This window comes from Kogia breviceps, chromosome 19 (assembly GCF_026419965.1).
Source record: "Kogia breviceps isolate mKogBre1 chromosome 19, mKogBre1 haplotype 1, whole genome shotgun sequence".
In the NCBI taxonomy this organism is placed as follows: Eukaryota; Metazoa; Chordata; class Mammalia; order Artiodactyla; family Physeteridae; genus Kogia; species Kogia breviceps.
The window spans coordinates 26,701,065-26,723,896 of NC_081328.1; the positions used below are offsets into that span (position 1 = coordinate 26,701,065).

At 41.6% G+C, this 22,832-nt stretch overlaps 1 protein-coding gene across 1 annotated transcript in view; it reads right to left on the reverse strand.

Annotated features, from left to right (window-relative positions):
* Positions 1-233: 233 nt before the first annotated feature.
* Positions 234-22,832, reverse strand: part of LOC131747038 (phosphatidylcholine transfer protein) — a 28,061-nt gene continuing 5,462 nt past the window's right edge. The window contains exons 2-6 of the mRNA XM_067021493.1: positions 14,786-14,903; positions 6,629-6,708; positions 3,553-3,724; positions 2,601-2,668; positions 234-1,473 (exon numbers count right to left, since the gene is read on the reverse strand). Of these exons, the coding sequence (XP_066877594.1) occupies positions 1,408-1,473; positions 2,601-2,668; positions 3,553-3,724; positions 6,629-6,708; positions 14,786-14,903 (504 nt within the window). The 3' untranslated portion in view covers positions 234-1,407. The remainder of the gene's footprint in view (positions 1,474-2,600; positions 2,669-3,552; positions 3,725-6,628; positions 6,709-14,785; positions 14,904-22,832) is intronic.

The following is a 22,832-nucleotide window of genomic DNA, read 5'->3' on the forward strand; positions in this document are numbered from 1 at the left end:
CAGCCCCAAATCAAAGAAACCTTAAAGAAGAACGAGCTGATTCCTAATGCCAGTTTGAGCACCCGTATCAACCCATACTTGAGACCACTCTACACCTGGCCTTGCATGTAAGTGAGACTAAAATTCCTTCAAGTCCATGAGTTAGGTTGGATGTGACTTGCAAACCAAAGAGACCTAACAGACTTATTCTCACAGAAGGAACAAGGCAGGAAGGAGACTGCAGACAGGACAAGTATAAGTCACTCTGTATTTATTTGGTGTTCAATGCACTTCCCTTTCCAGAGAGAAATTACAGAGTCTGGAGTATCCCATTTTAATAAATCCCCTGCTTCTGGCTTTGCATCCTGGATTTTTATTCCCCTTAATCAATGTTTGGTACCGTCACATACAGTGGTTACAATTTTTCCCTGAGATTATAAGGCTGTGCCTTTGTCCACAGAATATCTTTCCCTCCAAAATTCAAGAGAAAAGTAGGAAATGGAAGGTCTTCTGGTGGTGGGACAGGTGGATAACTTAGGTAGAATTCCTGAGAAAAAGGTGCAGAGTGAACCACACCACTAATTAATATTTCCCTGGCTGGGAACTCTTATCCTTTCAACATCTCCAAACATTCTGGAAGGGAAATTGCATAAAAAGACACATTATCGCAATGCTGTGTGCAAAGTAGGTGGGCTTCTGGTAACTGCCAGAGCAGTCTTGATGCCTAGTGTCCAGTAAAAGAAAGAGCTAGTGAGGTACGGACAGCCTTCTCCAGTGGCATATGGGAAAGAGACAAACCCAGACATGGGTGATAAGAAAAAACTGTTATCACACTATACACTTAGGTCTGCAACATTCTTCAAAATGGTTTAAAATCAAAAGAGCTCATGATCCTCCACAAGCAGGAATGGGGAGAGGTTTAGTGGATTATCAGCTCAGATCAAGGCAGCAAAGCATAAGGCAAATGGACATGAATCTCCCAGTCTTGGTGCACTGAGCGTAAGTTCTGAAGAAAATGCAACTTCAGCAGGAAATCACCCCCCTGGGTTGCAAGAAATCACATGTGGGAAGGAGCCAGCTTGCCAGGATCAGTCACTCTTAGATGGTGTTATCAGTCCTCCACCCAAGATCTCCCTAGAATGGCACAATGGATTGACTGTGTTCCTTACTGAGGACTCCCCTTTTTAAAAGTAAACAAGCAAAAGTTTCCCTAATCTGACCCACATTCAACAGTGGAAGAAGGCAGCGGGTCCTGGGGAAGCGAGAGTGGGAAAGGAAGCCGGGCGTCAGGCAAACACACCTGGGGACAACATGCTGGAGAGCGTGCAAGCCTCTGAGGACAAAAAAGTGAAAGGCAGGCTGAGCGCTGGCGGTTGTGGCACTTCTGGAGACATCATTCCATGGACACAAGACTCCCAATTCCCTCCCTTAGGTTTTCTTGTGATAGTTCTGACAGGCTTTTGTCATGTCTTTCAAGAAGTTAGGAACTCCATTCTGCAAAGGAAAGGAGACTGTCACTTCTATATCCTCACAGGGATTATTCTTAATTCTTCGGGATGTGGCAAAGGTAAAGGAAGATGGCTTTGGGAGTAATAAATATGACAATAGGGCCCACGAGCAGATTTCCACAGAGCGTTGCAGTAGATGATAACAAAAGGTAAGATGCAGGGCACAGGTAAGGCTGAACCGCAGGGGCCACTGTTATAAGACCTTGTTGTATATTTTAACTTTTGCTAATAAAAAGCTAAGATATTTCTAAGACACCATTTTTTCAAAAGAAAAAGAAAACCCAAAAATGAGATTGGGTTAGGCTGTGGGATTCTTCCAAAGAAGTGAAAGAAAGGACTTGCTTTCCAGAATTAGAAAATGGTAAGGACTGGGGGCAAGAGGCAGGATATGTCATTCTTTAGTTAGTGTTGAACACTGTTCAAGACTTTCTCCAAACATTGTTCTATTTACTCCTTCTCTACAGGGCGGGAATATCCATCTCCATTTTTACGAGGGAAGAAATTGATGGCTTCCCTAGATTACACAGTCAGAAACAAGGCCAGGATTCAAAATATCATGTGTTTGACTCAAAACCTATGTGCGTTTTCACTCTCCCAGGGAATCGGTGAGGCTTCCACCCAGTACGTAGGGCCTTATAAAGCAGACTGAATGGTCACCATGATTCCAGGTCCTAGGCAGTCTCTAGTGATCTGGGTACCACTGTGGTTCCCTCTCCTTACAGAAAAACAAAAGAACCATTAAAAAAACTGAAGGCTTCCCCAGGCTTGGACATGGCTGGTGTCTCCTGGGCCAGGTTGGCCTAACTCCTCTATAAGCAGATAGAGGATCCACAGGCACCATTGTCCCTACAAGGACCAGGCTATTGGGATCCTGGTGCGGGCTCTCAGAGAAAAGCAGGGAGGGCTGGCATTCCAGCTAAAGATTATTTGTCTTTTGTCCCAGCCTCTGTGCTGGGTATTGGCAACCCCAGTCCTAACCATAGTCACTCAACAGAGTTGCCTCATAAAAGAGCATCATGAGCCTGAGACAGCTCATCTCTTCAGCCTGACAGCCCCATGGGCTAAGTCAACATTTGTCAAACACACTTCCCCTCCTGCCTCCTGGGATCTCACCTTGGCAGCCCAGTTAACGAGCCAGGACGGAATTTGGCCACCTGGGTTATCGAAGTAATACATGAAAACTAGAGAGGAAAAGAAAGGACAATTCAAAAGGAAGAAACATGTTAGAAAGATATAATAACAAACTTTGCAAACATTCCACCTTCATATCCAGGTCCAGAAAGTAAGGAGGGAGGTAACACGGAATTCAAGTGGACTTGCCCCTCTGCCTTGCCTTACGGGAGACTTACACATAAACACTTTGGAAAACAGCCAAGGCTCATTCTGCTGATATTTATTAACCACCTGGCAAGGGCTAGACTTAGATACAGTCTCTCATTTTATTATTCCTCTCATTAATCATCTCAATCCTAAGGAGTTGATAAAATTGAACCCCAGTTTATAAATGATAAAACGGAGACTCAGAAGAGTGGGGTGACATGCCCAAGGCGGCAGATCTAACACACATGTCACAACTAAGTTCAGATTTTGCCACAGCCTCAAGGCCACACCCATTCCAGTCCAGCAGGTGGCCGCATGGACCCCTCCCAGCCTCTCTCCAGAGGCTGGAACTCAAGGCAGGCAGGTCCTGAGTCCCTGGGTTTTTGCTGAGCAGGAGCTGCCTCCTCAGAGATGGTCCCACTAGCCCTCCTGCCCCCGCTTGGCTGGTGTGTGCATGGACAGGACCAGCCTGAAGTGAGCTTCTAAACCTTCTGGTTCACTTGGATGTTCTGATTTCATCTGAACAATGCAAGAGTCGGTAAAGAATGAATTGATCAGATTTAAACATCCACGCTGCATTGTAGCCAAGCTTCTGGGGTGAATTGAGTCTCCCTTGTTTCTTTTGCGCCCGTGCCCAGTCCCTGACCTCAGGGAATAAAGCATCCTGCATTTTACGTGCCTTGCAGCCAGTGTGGCCTTATATCGGTGCTCCTGGCTGGTGCGCCAACACGTGCCCTCATTTTACCTTTGCTCCCCCTCTTGCCATCGCTCTGGATCGCCAGCCTCTGCTTGTACTGCTTCACCCGAATCACGCCCGACTTCTCTGGAAACTGTGGCACGGAGGTGCTCTGGGCCAGGATCACGTGGATCTTCTGTCCTTCATGGTCCAGCTCTCGCCGCTGCCGCACATACACGTACCACACCGCCAGTCAAGGCACAACATCAAGGCCAGCACCTCAGATGGGCAGAAGCCCGCAAGCCAGAAGCAAAGGGAGATGATTCTGTTCCTCCACTTGGCATTTGCTCCCTTGCACTGTTACTTCACTTCCTGCCCTGTCTGCCGACCTGCTCTGCAAAACCGCAGCTCCTCCTACCTGGTGTTCTCATTTGAGAGCGTGTGTTACCCACCTGTGAATCGTTCCCTGCTGCTTTTAGTTATGTGGGGAACCCATTCCTCGTTTTTCCAAGATGGCAATGAGATCTCAGAGGATTGGTCACTTATCAGCTTGTGATCCTGGTTTGGTAACTCAACTTTTCTGAGATTGGTTTCCCTCTGAAAGAAAAGAGGGTACCACTGCCCTGCAGTCAGACTTGGTGGGGGCTCTAGAGAGAGACTGGAGCAGAATAAACCCTCAGTAAACAATGGGGCCATTGCTCTTCGTCCTTCCCCTAATCACTGACCTCTATGCACAGAGGATGGTCAGGAAGGGTTACTTACACCTGGAGATCATAGGAAGACACATGAATACCTGAATATTTAGTAAGCAGATGCCCTTGCTGGTTCACCAAGAATCACAAAGCCATTTCAACTCAATAAACACTTATAGAATAACCACTACGTCTGGGGCACTATTATAGGGAAGATGATTTGATTTTAAGAAACATGAGTCATCACTTATTGAGCCCTTACCACGTACATGCATCGTGTGCTTTACAATTGGCATCAATTTTGATCCTGAGAAAGTCCCTGTGAGTCCAGCATAAGTATCCCCATCCTCAGAGAAGAAACTTGCTGAAGATCCCATAGCCCAGCTGAAGTGATGGAACCTGAATTTGAACCAAGATTAGACTCCAAAACCTGGTGAGATTTTCATAGCTACAGAGGGCTCAGCTCTTTAATGTGTTCATTAGACTTTCCAATAGCAGAATTTTAGGTTTCACAGGAGAAGGAATTAAAGCCTAAAATAATCCAAACAACCACTGTACGTACAACACAGTTACACTTACTGCAACAGCCGCGACCATAGCCCCAGGCCAGCTCGGAGGCTCTACAGCACCCACAGTGGGCTGCCCCTCCCCCAGGCACCCTGCAGGATGGTCTACTGCCCCCAGTCTCTAGGCACTGATGAGTAAATCTCTTAAATGTTTTAGGGAAGGAATGAAGTTGCTTTAGCTCTGGATTTCCTCTTTCCCAAGTCTTTTGTTTTTTCCTCACAGCAAATATGGTCCCACACCTTGCTTAGCTCATGTGATAAACATCACCTGACACTCCATGGAAGAAAAATTAACTTGATATATTCACTGCCATTTCACAGAGTTCTTTGAAGGGTTGGAAGGTCCAGCATGCCACACAGTCTATGAGTAGAGAACCACTAGTTTACTGAGGCCCAGAGAAGTGAAGTGCATTTTCCAAGATCACAGAGCAAACCAGGAAATGAGAGCACACTTAACCTGGGATCTTTCCCTCCAAAACTAATGTTCTTTTCCATTACACTGTTCTCTATTCTAAAAATTGAACAGCCCTTGCTGGAGATACATATGTGTATATACAAGGACTAAGAAACTCATTACGGGACTGTGTGGCACTGGAAAGCCAATGAAACCAAACTTCAAGGAGCACCAAGTGTCCACTCCTGAGAACAGCCCCCAGCAGTATCCACAGGAGGTCAGAAAGTGGTGTTGCCCTGGTCCAGATCACCTTCTCTGGTCACAGCTGGACCTGGGCCCAGGCCTGCCTCTGCCACCCACTAGTGGTGAGAACCTGATGAGAACCTGAGCAGGATTCTGAACTTCCCTTTGCCTCAGTTTCCCTCCCTGACTGATGGGGATGATGGCTCCTACCCTGCACAGTTGTTGGCAGGAGGAGAGAAAACCATATAAAATCTACCACAATCTTGAATTACCTACCACATGTATCTAGCAGTCTGTGGGAACTTGGCCAAAATAATCCCTTATGGAGTCTGTAATCTAGCTGGGCCAGGGTAGACACATACACACAAAACACACAGAAACAATACCCACAAACCACCCTGATGTCCCCTCTCTTTTTAAAGAACAATTATTTAGGAATATACAGACTTACAGAATGTTAGATCTAGAAAAGATTCCAGCGATCATCCAGTTCACTGGTTTCCAAGTTTTTTTTTTTCTTTTAATTCCACAGAACCTTTGTTAAAAGGATTATTTATGGAAATTCAGTGTGTAAAGCACTCAGCTGCTATGATTGAAGAGAACAGTGGAGTGGAAATCTCACCTGTCCCCGCCTATATTCTACCCCATCTGCCCACCCAGCAAATGCCCATCAAACCCTCCCAGGCTGGCCCTAAGGGGCTTCATAGAGACTTGGACTGTCAGCTAAAACTCCTCACATCCATTCAACTGCTTCATATCATAATAAAGGAAACTGAGGGGAAGAAACATACACACAGTGTCCATATCCATTATTCGAGGAGGAAGGAGGTGGAGGGAGCTGGAAATGTGGGGCCTGGGTCCCAGCCCCAGTCTGCTGCTAACCACCTGAGTGTGGGACTCTGTCACATTGTCTCTCTGGATCCCTACTTCCTCTCCTACAGATTGAGAGTGTATTGAATACTCTTTATGAAAAGTTGTTTTCAGGTCCGCAATTCTCTGGCACAAGGATTTCCTAGAAAACTTTTCGGGAAATTATGAGCTGCACTCCTGTGACCATAATTACAGATGCTCCACGTGGTCAGGCCTGGAAATCTGAAAGCCACACAGGAAGCAACAGCTGTAGCAGATGTCTCTACAAGAGTCAAAGACAATATTGTCCACACCTGCTGGACATACCACCATTGGGTGATGGCCATGGGGCACAGAAACACTTCAAAAGCTGAGTAATGGTATGTTTTTGGAAAGGATACATCTCTGTTGGACATGGGAAAAGGGTACTTGACTTGCCAGTAGACCATTACTTCTCCATTGCACTCTTTCTCATAAAGTTCTGAAAAAAAAAAAAAAGAAGTTATTGCATATAGAAGCCTCTTTGGCTTCTATTAACAAGAAGCTTTGCCTCCCATCAGGAAACTTGCACAAACCTCTTAGATAGCCTCATCCACCAGAGGTCAGACAGAAGAAGCAAGAAGAACTACAATCCTGTAGCTTGTAGAACAAAAACCCCATTCACAGAAAGATAGACAACATGAAAAGGCAGAGGACTATGTACCAGATGAAGGAACAAGATAAAACCCCAGAAAAACAACTAAATGAAGTGGAGATAGGAAATCTTCCAGAAAAAGAGTACAGAATAATGATAGTGAAGATGATTCAGGACCTCGGAAAAAGAATGGAGGCAAAGATCTAGAAGATGCAAGAAATGTTTAACAAAGACCTAGAAGAACTAAAGAACAAACAAACAGAGATGAACAATACAATAACTGAAATGAAAAATACTCTAGAAGGAGTCAATAGCAGAATAACTGAGGGCTTCCCTGGTGGCGCAGTGGTTGAGAATCCGCCTGCCGATGCAGGGGACACGGGTTCGTGCCCTGGTCTGGGAAGATCCCACATGCCACGGAGCGGCTGGGCCCGTGAGCAATGGCTGCTGAGCCTGCGCGTTCAGAGCCTGTGCTCCACAACAGGAGAGGCCACAACAGTGAGGCCCGCATACCACAAAAAAAAAAGAATAACTGAGGCAGAAGAATGGATAAGTGACCAGGAAGACAGAATGGTGGAATTCACTGCCACAGAACAGACTAAAGAAAAAAGAATGAAAAGAAATGAAGACAGCCTAAGAGACCTCTGGGACAACATTAAACACAACAACATTCACATTATAGGGGTCCCAGAAGGAGAAGAACAAGAGAAAGGACCTGAGAAAATATTTGAAGGCATTATAGTCAAAAATTTCCCTAACGTGGGAAAGCAAAGAGCCACCCAAGTCCAGGAAGCACAGAGACTCCCAGGTAGGATAAACCCAAGGAGAAACATGCTGAGACACACAGTAATCACACTGACAAAAATTAAAGACAAAGAAAAATTATTGAAAGCAACAAGGGAAGAATGACAAATAACATAAAAGGGGAACTCCCATAAGGTTAACAGCTGATTTCTCAGCAGAAACTCTGCAAGCCAGAAGGGAGTGGCATGATACATTTAAAGTGATGAAAGGGAAATACCTACAACCAAGACTACTCTTCCCGGCAAGGATCTCATTCAGATTCAATGGAGAAAGCAAAAGCTTTACAGACAAGCAAAAGCTAAGAAAATTCAGCGCCACCAAACCAGCTCTGCAACAAATGCTAAAGGAACTTCTCTAAGTGGGAAACAAAGAGAAAAAAAGGAACTACAAAAACAAACCCATAACAATTAAGAAAATGGTAACAGGAACATAAATATTGATAATTACCTTAAACATGAACGGATTAAATGCTTCCACCAAAAGACACAGGATTGTTGAATGGATACAAAAACAAGACCCATATATATGCTGTCTACAAGAGACCCATTTCAGACCTAAGGACACATACAGACTGAAAGTGAGGGGATGGAAAAAGATATTCCATGCAAATGGAAATCAAAAGAAAGCTAGAGTAGCAATACTTATATCAGATTAAATAGACTTTAAAAATAAAAAATGTTACAAGAGACAAGGAAGGACACTACATAATGATCAAGGGATCAAACCAGGAAGAAGATATAACAATTATAAATATATATGCACCCACCATAGGAGCACCTCAATACATAAGGCAACTGCTAACAGCTATAAAAGAGGAAACCAACAGTAACACAATAATAGTGGGAGACTTTAATACCTCACTTACACCAACGGACAGATCATCCAAACAGAAAATTAATAAGGAAACACAAGCTTTAAATGACACAACAGACCAGATAGATTTAATTGATATTTATAGGACATTCCATCCAAAACCAGCAGATTACGTTTTCTTCTCAAGTGCACACGGAACATTTTCCAGGATAGATCACATCTTGGGTAACAAATCAAGCCTCAGTAAATTTAAGAAAATTTAAATAATATCAAGCACCTTTCTGACAACAATGCTATGAGATCAGAAATCAATTACAGGGAAAACAACATAAAAAACACAAACAAATGGAAGTTAAACAATATGCTACTAAATAACCAAGACATCACTGAGGAAATCAAAAAATACCTGGAAACAAATTACAACAAAAAAATGACCATCCAAAACCTATGGGATGCAGCAAAAGCTGTTCTAAGAGGGAAGTTTTTAGCAATAGAAGCCTACCTCAGGAAACAAGAAAAATCTCAAATAAACAATCTAACCTTACACCTAAAGGACCTTGAGAAAGAAGAACACACAAAACCGAAAGTTAGCAGAAGGAAAGAACTCATAAAGATCAGAGTAGAAATAAATGAAATTGAAACAAAGAAAACAATAGCAAAGATTGATAAAACTAAAAGCTGGTTCTTTGAGAAGATAAACAAAATGGATTAACCATTAGGCAGACTCATCAAGAAAAAGAGTGAGAGGACTCAAATCAATAAAATGAGAAATGAAAAAGGAGAAGTTACAACAGACAGCCCAGAAATACAAAACATACTAAGAGACTACTACAAGCAACTCTATGCCAGTAAAATGGACAACCTGGAAGAAATGGAAAAATTCTTAGAAAGGTATAACCTTCCAAGACTGAAACAGGAAGAAATAGAAAATATGAACAGAACAATCACAAGTAATGAAATTGAAACTGTGATTAAAAATCTTGCAACAAACAAAAGTCCAGGACCAGATGGCTTCACAGGTGAATTCTATCAAATATTTACAGACGAGATAACACCTATCATTCTCAAACTCTTACAAAATATATCAGAGGGAGGAACACTCCCAAACTCATTCTACGAGGCCACCATCACCCTGATACAAAAACCAGAAAAAGATACTGCAAAAAAAGAAAATTACACACCAATATCACTGATGAACATAGACGCAAAAATCCTCAACAAAATTCTAGCAAACAGAATCCAAAAACACATTCAAAGGATCACACACCGTGATTAAGTGGGATTTATCCCAGGGATGCAAGGATTCTTCAATATATGCAAATCAATCAATGTGATACACCATATTAACAAACTGAAGAATAAAAACCGTATGATCATCTCAACAGGTGCAGAAAAAGTTTCTGACAAACTTCAATGCCCATTTATTATAAAAAATCACCAGAAAGTGGGCATAGAAGGAACCTACCTCAACATAATAAATGCCGTAGATGACAAACCCACAGCAAATATCATTCTCAATGGTAAAAAACTGAAAGCATTTCCTCTAAGATCAGGAACAAAACAAGGATGTCCACTCTCACCATTATGATTAAACATAGTTTTGGCAAGTCCTAGCCCCAGCAATCAGAAAAGAAAAATAAATAAAAGGAATGCAAATCGGAAAAGTAGAAGTAAAACTGTCACTCTTTGCAGATGAAATGATACTATATGTAGAGAATACTAAAGATGCCACCAGAAAACTATAAGAGCTAATCAATGAATTTAGTAAAGTTGCAGAATACAAAATTAATGCACAGAAGTCTCTTGCATTCCTATATACCAATGATGAAAAATCTGAAAGAGAAATTAAGGAAACACTCCCATTTACCATTGCAACAAAAAGAATAAAATACCTAGAAATAAACCTACCTAGGGAGACAACAGAACGGTATGCAGAAAACTACAAGACACTGATGAAAGAAATTAAAGATGACACAAACAGATGGAGAGATATACCATGTTCTTGGATTGGAAGAATCAATATTGTAAAAATGACTATACTACACAATCTACAGATTCAGTGCAATCCCTATCAAATTACCAATGGAATTTTTTACAGAACTAGAACAAAAAATCTTAAAATTTGTATGGAGACACAAAAGACTCCGAAGAGCCAAAGCAGTCTTGAGGGAAAAAAACAGAGCTGGAGGAATCAGACTCCCTGACTTCAGACTATACTACAAAGCTAAAGTCATCAAGACAATATGGTACTGGCACAAAAACAGACATACAGATCAATGGGACAGTATAGAAAGCCCAGTGATAAACCCAGGCACCTAGTCACCTAATCTATGACAAAGGAGGCAAGGATATACAATGGAGAAAAGACAGTCTCTTCAATAAGTGGTGATGGGAAAATTGGACAGCTACATATAAAAGAATGAAATTAGAACACTCCCTAACACCATACACAAAAATAAACTCAAAATGGATTAGAGCCCTAAATGTAAGACCGGACGCTATAAAACTCTTAGCGGAAAACATAGGAAGAACACTCTTTGACATAAATCACAGCAAGATCCTTTTTGATCCACCTCCTAGAGTAATGGAAATAAAAACAAAAATAAACAAATGGGACCTAATGAAACTTAAAAGCTTTTGCACAGCAAAGGAAACTACAAACAAGATGTAAACACAACCCTCAGAATGCAAGAAAATATTTGCAAATGAATCAACGGACACAGGATTTATCTCCAAAATATATAAACAGCTCATGCAGCTAAATATTAGAGAAACAAACAACCCAATCCAAAAATGGGCAGAAGACCTAAATAGACATTTCTCCAAAGAAGATATACAGAAGGACAAGAAGCACATGAAAAGCTGCTCCACATCACTAATTATTAGAGAAATGCAAATCAAAACTACAATGAGGTATCACCTCACACCAGTTAGAATGGGCATCATCAGAAAATCTACAAACAACAAATGCTGGAGTGGGTGTGGAGAAAAGGGAACCCTCTTGCACTGTTGGTGGGATTGTAAATTGATACAGCCACTATGGAGAACAGTATGGAGGTTCCTTTAAAAACTAATAATAGAATTACCATATGACCCAGCAATCCCACTACTGGGCATATAGCCAGAGAAAACCACAATTCAAAAAGACACATGCACCCCAATGTTCACTTCAGCACTATTTACGATAGCCAGGTCATGGAAGCAACCTAAATGTCCATCGACAGACGAATGCATGAAGAAGATGTGGTACATATATACAATGGAATATTAGCCATAAAAAGGAACGAAATTGGGTCATTTGTAGAGATGTGGATGGATCTGGAGACTGTCATACAGAGTGAAGTTAAGTCAGAAAGAGAAAAACAAGTATCATATATTAACACATATATGTGGAACCTAGAAAAATGGTACAGATGAACTGGTTTTCAGGGCAGAAATAGAGACACAGGTGGAGAGAACAAATGTGTGGGTACCAACGGGAGAAAGTGGCAGTGGGGTGTGTGTGTGATGAATTGGGAGATTGGGATTGACATGTATACACTAATATGTATAAAATGGATGAGTAGTAAGAACCTGCTGTATAAAAAAATAAACAAAATAAAACTCAAAAATTCAGAAAAAATAAACAAAAAAACCAAGAAGCTTTGATATGATGATTCTGTAGAGATGATAAACCACTCACTCATAAGGCACAGAATTCAAGAAAAAGTCAGATTTACTACCACTGAAAGCTTGTTGCCCAGGGGTAGAGTCTAGTAGATATTAAAACAGAGTAAAAATAAAAGAACCCAGCAAAAGTTGATCATCATATAGCACAAACAACACTCTCAAATAAAATGCAGTGAAATAAAATTAGGCATTAAAAAATAAATTTTCAGGGCTTCCCTGGTGGCGCAGTGGTTGAGAATCCTCCTGCCGATGCAGGAGACACGGGTTCGTGCCCTGGTCCGGGAAGATCCCACGTGCCGCGGAGCGACCAAGCCCGTGAGCCATGGCCGCTAGGCCTGCGCGTCCGGAGCCTGTGCTCCGCAACGGGAGAGGCCACAACAGTGAGAGGCCCGCATACCGCAAAAAAAAAATAAATAAATAAATAAATAAATAAATTTTCAGGTTTAAAAATCAGGGAAACCACCAGATGTCACTAGAGTACCAAATGTTTTACTGTTGTGTCCTTACGCCCCCCCTTTAGATTTCTTAACATATTACAGGTGTCCTGAGACTGAGCAACCCAGTCTAGTGTGTTCAATTGGGAAACGAAGGTTCCAGAAAGGGCAGTGTCCTTTCTAAACAGATAGAAAGTTGCTTAACTGTGCTAACCCTAACTTTCTTTCCTCTCTCCTATGTTGCTTTATACCACAGCTACAGGGATCAAATCTCCTTAATGTCCACCACGCATATAGTGCATATACATCAGCTCTTGTAGGGAGATAGCAAAGGAATGCTATGAAGTGCACAGCCTCTGCCCCCAAACTGTGCAGGAAGCTTCTAACTAACCATTTAGAGAAGGTCCTACACCAAGGGTGCTCAAAGAACCAAGAGAGTCCCTTAAGGAGATACTAACTGTGGCAATGTGTTAATTAATTTAGCTTTTGAAAAAATGAAATCTATTAGAAGCAGACCACGGGGTAAAGAGCTTGCCAGCTCACTGGTACAGGAGGCTGAAGATGCCCTTGAAAGGAAATGAAGGAGCAGACATCTGTTGCTTTGCCTGCTCAGCTCTGGCTCTCCCTTTCTTGGACCAGCATCTCATTCTACTTTTTCTCCTTCACTATGTGGTTTAAGCAGAACTGACTCGGCGTTAATTATAGGGGTGGGATATTGAGCCAGACATGGCCAAGGTGATTAGTTTAGGGAAGGCATGTGTGGACAGAGTCTTGGCTTGCCACTCTAGCAAGTTTAGGCCAAAAAGTGTACTTTTAAAGGCTCTCATGCAGTTTACAGAAGATCTAGGAGGACCAGAGTTAGGTGAAAACCTCAGGATGGCTCCAGAGAAGCCAAACTACTGCCGTCTCTCGACTTTACTCCATAGTGTGGAATGCTGATGCCAAGTACCACACATCAGAGGCTCTTCCAATGTCTACAGCACACGACTGTACAATGTCTGCTAGAGAGATGGGCAGAGAACTTGTGGCTTCTCCCCTGAATAGGTGGCATCACAATTCCCCCTAGATAGGAAGGCTATTTGATAGCACTAAGTGACCCAAAACCATGATAACTGTCCCCAGGAAGTAAGTATATGATCCATATTGAGGCTATAAGAGCCAGCCCTGGGACTCTGGCTGCATCAATAGGAAAGTTCCTATTCCTCTGGGGTTATGTACATGGTTAGAATGTAAGCCTGCACCCTCTGGTGGCAACTTTGCCATGACATAAGAATCTGCCTGAGAATGAGGTCAACACAGAAGAAAACACAGTCAAGCTGGAGATATAAAGTATTGGATGTAGCTGACCTGGAAGCCAGACACCTATGCACTTTTCAATTCCATGAACAACAACAACCAAAAAAACGCTTTCTCCTTTTCTTACACTGGCATTTGTTAGTGCTTGGTTACTTGCAACCAAGATTCCTGACTACAGCAAGGGTATGTCAGGGTTTCCTGTGTCCCTGGGCTAGCTGCTGTGTATCTATCCCACTGTGACTGGGATGGCAGAGGCCACTCCCCACTCTAAGTGGCAGGAAGACCCCCAATCTAATGCCTCTCATAACTCTCCCTCACTTCTAGTGAAAATCTAAGAAATGTAGCCAGGTGGCCAGCCTAGGCCCTTGGGGCTCTGGACCCTCCTGCCACCCTAGTTCCAGATTCTGCTACCCCAGTAACTCAACAGCACCCAACTGCTCACAGTTTTTTAATATTTCATGTTGTTTCATGCCTTCCTCACTTTACTCATGCTATTCCCTAGACCTCAAATGCCCTTTAACCACTCACCCCCTCACCCTCTCACCTCTTCACATATAGGTATTCTTGCCATTTATAAAACTCTGATTCAACCTCTAAAACAAAGCTTGGGTACCACCTCCTCCAAGAAGCCTTCCATGACCACCTAGGTTTATGAGATGACAAAGAACTTATAATAAGAACAAAGTAGCCCTCAGAGCAAACTGGAGAGTGACTCTAATAGTATGCAAGGAGCAAATCTTAAGATTAGCAAAGTCACATTTTAACCTAGAACTTTAAGACATATATGCCAAAATTAAAAATGAAACATAATATAGTAAAAATTAAACCTTTTGCTTACTGCTGGCTAGAATAAATAACATTAGATTCTACTTTCTAACTGGCTTTGTTAAATTGTAGGTGTCACTCACCTTTAACATACTGGTCCCACTGTTTTCTATAGTCTAAGTCCATATAGACATCTGCAAGTAGATCCAGCGAGCAATCCTCCAGAACGCCAAAGACCTTATACTCATACACTCCAGTCTGCTATAAAAACAGAACAGATAGAAACAACCTATTGATTCCCAGGTTGAGATAACACAGCATATGAAAAACAGCTGTTCATGCAGCACCATTATTGAGCACCTCCTCTTGGTCTTAGTGAAACAATAGTGAAAAAGCAGATGAGGAGCCTGCTCTCATGGGTCTTATATTTGGCCTTAGGCCTTGGAGTCGGTGACAGCTATATGCTATCCAGGTAATTTAAGTAGGATAAAAGAGGGTTATGTGATAAATGCTGTCTAGTTTTGGTGGGCTGGTGGTACGTCCTATATCGTCGGGTGTTCAGGAAATGTCTCTATGAGGGATTTATCAGAATGGTTTCTTCTAAATATTAGAAGGATCCAGCCATGGGAAGATGAGGAAAGCCCACTTCTGGTTGGGAGGGTGCCCGATGGTTTGCCTTACAGAACAGAAAGTCAGGGGGTCCAGAGAACTGTGATGGGGGAGAGTGGTAGGGGCTGAGGTCAGAGAGGTAGTAGAGGCCATGCCCAAAGGGCTTTGTAAACCAGGGTAAAGGGGTAAAAATATTTTTATAACTGCTATGGAAAACCAACAATAATTTTAAATATGGGAATGATTTTAAATAGGGGATGACTTTTAAAAGATGATTCTTGCTGCTTGGCAGAAGATAGATCATAAGAGAGCAAGGAGATGGGTTAGAACAGCAGTCCCCAACTTTTTTGGCACTAGGGACCAGTTTCGTGGAAGACAATTTTTCCACGGACCAGGGTGGAGGATGGTTTCAGGATGATTCAAGTGCATTACATTTATTGTGTACTTTATTTCTATTATTATTACATTGCAATATTTAATGAAATAATTATATGACTCACCATAATGCAGAATCAGTGGGAGCCCTGAGCGTGTTTTCACTTGCTACTCACTGATAGGGTTTTGAAATGAGTCTGCAAGCAATTGATTTATTATGGTGTCTGTGTAGTCAAACCTCTCTGCTAATGATAATCTGTATTTGCAGCCACTCCCCAGCGCTAGCATCACGGCCTCAGCTCCACCTCAGATCATCAGGCATTAGAGTCTCATGAGAAGTACGCAACCTAGATCCCTCACACGAGCAATGCACAGTAGGGTTTGCACTCCTATGATATTCTAATGCCACTGCTGATCTGACAGAAGGCAGAGCTCAGGCGGTAATGTGAGTGATGGGGAGTGGCTGTAAATACAGATGAAGCTTTGCTCGCTCACCTGTCGCTCACCTCCTGCTGTGCAGTGCGGTTCCTAACAGCCCATGGACCAGCACCAGTCCGTGACCCAGGGGATGGGGACCCCTGAGTTAGAAGACCAGGGCAATGGTCCAGAAAAGAGATGATGGTGATTAGACAGGAAGGTAACAGTGATGGAGAGAAGTCAGTGATTTAGGGACACATTTTAGAAATAATGTCAACAGGAATTGCTGACTGGCCGTGGGGACAGAGAAAACAAAGAGTTGAGGATAATTCTTATAACATTTGCTTAAACAAGCAGGTAGATGGGAGATCCATTTTCTAAGACAGAGAAAACTTGCAGAGGAGGTGATTTGTGGGCTGCAGGGTAACCAAGAGTTCTACCTTGGGCAAGTTGAGTTTGAGATGCTTATTAAACATCCATGTAGGGGTATCATATAGGCAGTTAGCATTCAGGGTTCAGACTACAGTTTTAGATATCCGTGGGGTGTAATGAAACCCAACACATTGTTTTACCAATTCCAAGACAGAATTTTTCTATAAGTGACTTTCTTTTTTTAAGTCTTTATTGAATTTGTTACAATATTGCTTCTGTTTTATGTTTTGGGGTTTTCACCAGGAGGCATGTGGGATCTTAGCTCCCCAACCAGGGATTGAACCCTCACCCACTGCATTGGAAGGCGAAGTCTTAACCACTGGACTGCCAGGGAAGTCCCTATAAAAGACTTGTGTATAAAAGAATGAAAAGGGGGCAACACACCAGCCTCAAATCATACTAGTCCCTTTTATTCAGTAAAAGACCATATCTAGATTCCTAAGTACAAGAGATTTTCCTTGTTTTCATGTTAAGCCATATTCTGTGAGGGTTCTGGGCTGGAGTTGGTGACACTACACGCTTCACTCTCCGTACAATGGCAGCTAACAATTCCTGAACCTCACCTTGTCTAAAAGCTCTATTGTTAAAATTAAATCAATGTCTCTTAATTTCAGTGCAAAAGCAAACAAACAAAAATGAAGCTTTTATATGTATTCATATTTCCACATCCTAACGCAATCTGATTGGCTAATCAAACATGAATGAACCCTTCTTCTTAAACACCGCTCCAGGGACTTATCTGAGGTCAAGGGGTAAACACGGGGAATCTTTCTAGAGATCCTGAGGCTTCAAGTGTCTCCTGACTCAGGTGGCATAACCCAGGGATAAGCATATCCCAGTTTAGGAATCTCAGATGTATATGAAAGTACCTGGCAGGATATGGAAGGTAAAATTGAAACTGAATTCATAAGGATGTTTCAATTCCAAAAGTATGTGGCTTTATACCAAGGGTTTGCAACCAGCAAATGACAAACTGGTAGGACTGACCTCCTTATATGCTGTACCATGGATGCCCCATAGGAAAGGCAGGACTCGAGAGAAATATCTCCTTCCCCTCCTGTCCCCTCCCCTCAAGCTCACAGATGGAAAGTTAGTGAGGGATTGTACACACCACACATCTACACCCACACACATTTTAATGTCTTAGGAGAGGGACAATTAGCTTCTGTTCAGGAGTACTGGGTCCCGATTTTCTACACATACTAAGCAAAAGGGATAATTATGTATAGAGATAATGATCTCCCCAACTCCACATGAGTTACCTTTGATTATCTGGATGAATTAAGACAGTTTTCTAGAATTTCTTCCCATCCCTCTGAATATAGTTTCAGCCCTAGTAACCTCAGTCTTGTACATATCACAGAAAAGTAAAACAGAAAGCTCTCTAGGAAGAGAAAAATAGAAAGATGTGATTAACCTGAATACCGAAGAATGAACTATTGTGACAACTTCCTTTGAACATTTCCTTCGTGGCAGAACTGGGAAATGCCAGAACTCCAGAGGACAAAATGCTTTGTGACACCTTTTCTAGTCTATCAATAAAATGTTCTTTTCAGGCTCTGAGCAACCCCACCCAAATTCTTGGATCAAAGCACTTTTTCATCCCTTATTTAGAGGGTCTCAGAAAACATACTCACATTTTCATTATATCTTTTATAAAATAAAGTGAATTTTTTATAATTATAGAAATAATTCATATTCATTAAGGAAAATTAGAAAATGCCAAAAATAATAAAGAAAATTTAAATGATGTGAAATTCCATAATCCACAAGTACCCATTGGTAATATCTGACATGTTTTTTGAGTAAATAAATACTTCTACATGTTATAAAATGGTAGTAAGATGGTATAAACAGCTTGTATTCTTATTTTTAACTATATTATTTTGAAACTATGGAGCAATAACAACTAATTTAATTATTCTTGTAAGTTATTTCTGTTTCCATATATTTTCACAATTATGAACATTGCTGGAAAAAATGATTCTATAAGGACAAACTTGGTTCATAATTCTAACATTTTCAGAAGGAAAGCAAATTCTTCCTTAGAGATAAATTTTAGGGTAAAGGACTTTAATATTTTAATGCTATTTTTGCTTTTTCTAAACCTTTAAGAAAAATTTTTACCTATTTATACTCTCACCAGTAGCAAAGGAGCATCTTACCAGGATTAGGTACCATTGTTTGTACAAACAATTTAACAGAAAAAGAACATAAACCTTAGTTTTATTTGGGCAATGTTTCTAGTATTGCCCACATAAAACTTCAGTATTTAGTCTCTTTCAAATTAGAGATATAATTCCTGTACAACATTTGTTGCAGATATGTTTCCAAACATACTAACATTTCAATAAATGACTCCAAACAAGTTTACTGAAGAGGTTCTTGGCTTTTCCTGAAGGTCCTCCAGAAAACCACTTCTAAGAATGGCTCGATTTTGTTTATCTAAAGTAAAACACACTGCATGATTTTCTAATGCTCCATTTATAGGATATTTAATTTCCTATACTTGAGATGATAAAGGAATTATTCAATGGTAGAGAATCAGTCAATATCATGTGTAGAATATAATTCCCAGAAGAAACAGAAGATTCGTTATAGCACATACTCTCTTACTAAGAGAACCCCTATGGCCATGTGCACAGCTAAAAACTTTCCTGGTCTCCTATACAAGTAGAGGTAATAGCCATAAGACACCTCTCTCTTGTTTTGAATATGTATATGATTCTGGAGCTGCAGCAGCTATTTTGTGACTAAAAGACAACAAACATGAGAAAGCAGAGTGAAAATATTCAGGGTTTTATTAACGTCATTGATCAGCTAAACCAATGCCAGCAACTGTTGACCTCTGAACTACTTGTTAGGTGAGAAAAATAAACCCCTCTTTGTTTAAGTCATTGTAATCCAGTTTTCTGTTACTTGCAGCTAAAAGCAATCCTAATTATTACAAGCAGTTCTTACTGAGAATTGTACTTGAGTTCTGTCATCCCAGAAAATAGTAGAGGTTAAGAAAATCTCCCACCCTTTGGGTTCCAGAAAACAGCTTATCACAAAAGAACCACCTTTTCCCTCATGACTTAGATAAGACTCACACACATGCCCCTTGTATACCTATCACAAGGCCAGACATAGAGCCTCTAAATTCCCTTTCATTGCCCTGTAAATGATTAGCTAAACTGCTTATTCCACTGATCAACCGGAACAAAATACTTGTTAACCGAGCTAGTTAAGCACCTCTCCTTCCTCCAGACCCTAAACTTTGGACCAGCCTCAGCCTGAGTCAGCATCCAGCACCTCCTGAGAACGGACTGGCCTCAGGGTAAGATATTCTCTGTTCTATTCTCCAGTCAGGCCACCTTCATCCCACTTGCCCACACATGGCTTCTAGCTTTGCTGACTTCTCTCTATAAAAGAAAGACCTTTCTGCCTCACTTCTGAGATACTCGTGGATCTTATGGTCAAAGTATTCTCCCTTGGGCTTCCCTGGTGGCACAGTGGTTGAGAGTCTGCCTGCCGATGCAGGGGACAGATCGTGTCCCGATCTGGGAAGATCCCACATGCCGCGGAATGGCTGGGCCCATGAGCCATGGCCGCTGAGCCTGCACGTCCGGAGCCTGTGCTCCGCAAAGGGAGAGGCCACAACAGTGAGAGGCCTGCATACCGCCAAAAAAAAAAAAGTATTCTCCCTACTACAATAACCCCCAACCCTAAGTCCAGGTTTGTTTTTTCTTTAACATTATTTTAAGTAGACAAGTAGACTGACAAAAACATTACAAGCAAATATGACTATGTGTAAAACATTAAAATAGTACATTAATACATAAGCATTACTAAAATGAATTGTCAAGGAATAGAAGAGATAATGGACACTATTAATGGACATTAAATTGAAGCATATTTAATTTTGCACAGATATCTGAAACTTCACACACACTATCATAGAAAGTTCCAACTCCTTCCACTATGTAACTCAGAAAAAATTTATGGACCCACTATGTTCTTGGCCCTGAGAAAACAATCAGGCATAGTCTTATACTTGATTTTTCAGCTTGGAATGTGTTTCCTTTGGTGATCTGTCAGCAGTCACTGCAACAATCATGTATTATGCATTTGAAGTCTTCCAATCACTTGGACCTGCTGTAAGCTCTTTCAATAACACTAGCATTTGTTTCTCTAAACACAGTGCAGTTTTCAGTTTTATATTCATTATGTCTTATAATCTCAACATAGCCCTGTGGTATCAATAGGGACATTGGTGTCATCTCCACCTTTACATGAGGAAATGAAGCTCAAAGAGGCTACATTAGTTGCCTGAGTCCTACAGTTAACACTTGGGACAGCCAGAAAGAGGGTGACACTGGCCCCTTCTTCTTCCCACAAAGTCTTCTAATTTAGCTCTATTCTCTCTGCACATTTGCTCCAAGCCACTGTTCCAAATGACAAGCTAATAATTTCAGTAAAGACAACACAAGCTCTTAGAGCTGGAAGAGGCCTTAGACCCTTATGGAAAAGGTGACAGTGACTCGTCAAGAGTCAGCTGATGACTCTTGGTGGCAAAGCGTGGATGGGAAACTGGTACTTCCAGTCCCCAAGCCTGTGTTCCTGCACCCGACCACCCAGGATGGACCTCCCACTGAGATGGTCCCATGAGTCCTTCAGCCTGGTGTGTTTGCCCAATTGGCCTCCAGCCAGAAGAGGTATTTTTTAGATGCTGCTTCTGGGGGATTGAGACAAGGAAAAAGGAAAAGGCAGGAATGGAGAAAGGATAAATATTATCACTTTCAATGAGCTAGGGCTGTGGTATTTTTCCATATATTATTTCAGAGTCATCTCAAAACTCCCGTGCCAGGAAATACAGCGTGGTATTTATAGAATGGGCTTGGAGTCACAACTGGGTATGGTCTAAGCTCTTCCACCTACTAGCCTTGCTTTCCTCAGCTGCAAAGTGGGTCTAATAAGAGTTTCTACTTAGGGGAATGATTATGAGGATTAAATTAGGTAATCCATCTAAAGCTCTTACTGTGGTGCCCAGTAGGTAATAAGTACTTAGTAAGTACTAATAAGGTAGGTGTAATAATGATCTCCTTTTTCCAGATTAAAGAACTGATCATTCAGAGCTGTAATGTAATGTGCATTTTACAGGAACTAACATCTATGCAGCACCTGCTCTAAGCTGGGCACTGTACTTGGAGATTAATACTCATAATAACCCTATGAAATAAGCATCTCATTATCTCCACTTTATCAGTGAAGAAGCAGAAGGGGTGTGGAGGCATGCTTTAGCAATTTGCTACTGTCATCACTAATTTTTGAGATGTTCTGTTATTCTGGCTTACTAGTCTAAAAATGAAGCTCTTACATTTCTTACCAATTGTAATTCAAATGCATTTTTTTTAAATTTCAATTTTTTAATTGCATTCATAGAGTTAAAATATTTTGAGAAACACTGCTGCCAATAGTTCACTTGTTTGTCCTAGGCAGAATAAATTCTGTAGCGCTAATGTGTTTACATCTGAGAAATGTCAAAAGGTCATAATGTTTGTGTTTGACATTTGCAATTCCCACACAGGAGTAATTCCACAGAGGAGTAAATCCCACTGTCCCTAAACCCTGACACTTCACCTGCAGAAAGGCACCACTCATTTTCTTCAATTATGGTGTCTATCCGCATTTACATCACTAACTACAAGACAGCCTTGGTGAATCACATCTCTCTAATCCTATAAATGCACCCTCGAGTGTGCACTGAATTTTCTTTGCCTCTCGTAGAAGAGCTCATTTCCATTCCTCAGGCCCCAGGACACCTCTCCAATCTACCACTGTGGAAACTGTCCAACTCCAGCCCTCTGTGGCAAGTAACAGGCTCAGAAGGTATGAAAAGTAAGCATTTTTCACCAACAAGAATCACTCCTAATGGCAGATGTCAAAGCTGCAACTGCCACTGGGCAGTGTGTATGAAGAAAGATGGCTGGCTAAATCGGATTCAATATTTGAGGTCTCCTCAAGAACACATGGCATGTTTAATCCTGAAGGACTGCAGATAGCTAGGTAAAATAACACTGATAGCTAATGCTTGTTGAGTACTTACTGAATACCAGGCCCTGGGCGGAGTGCATTACAGGGGTCATCCTATTTAATCTATGCAATGAAAATATGAGGTGTGGACCATACAGACAACAAAACTGAGGTTTAAAGAAGTTCTGAGAAATTCTTGGAAAAGCTAAGTCTGTAGAGACAGAAGTAGCTTGGTGGTTGTCTGGGATTGAGAATGGAAACATGGGAGGACTGCAAATGGGCAGGAGGTTTCTTTGGGGGTAACACACATGTTCTAAAATTAGACTTGGGGAAGGCTGCATG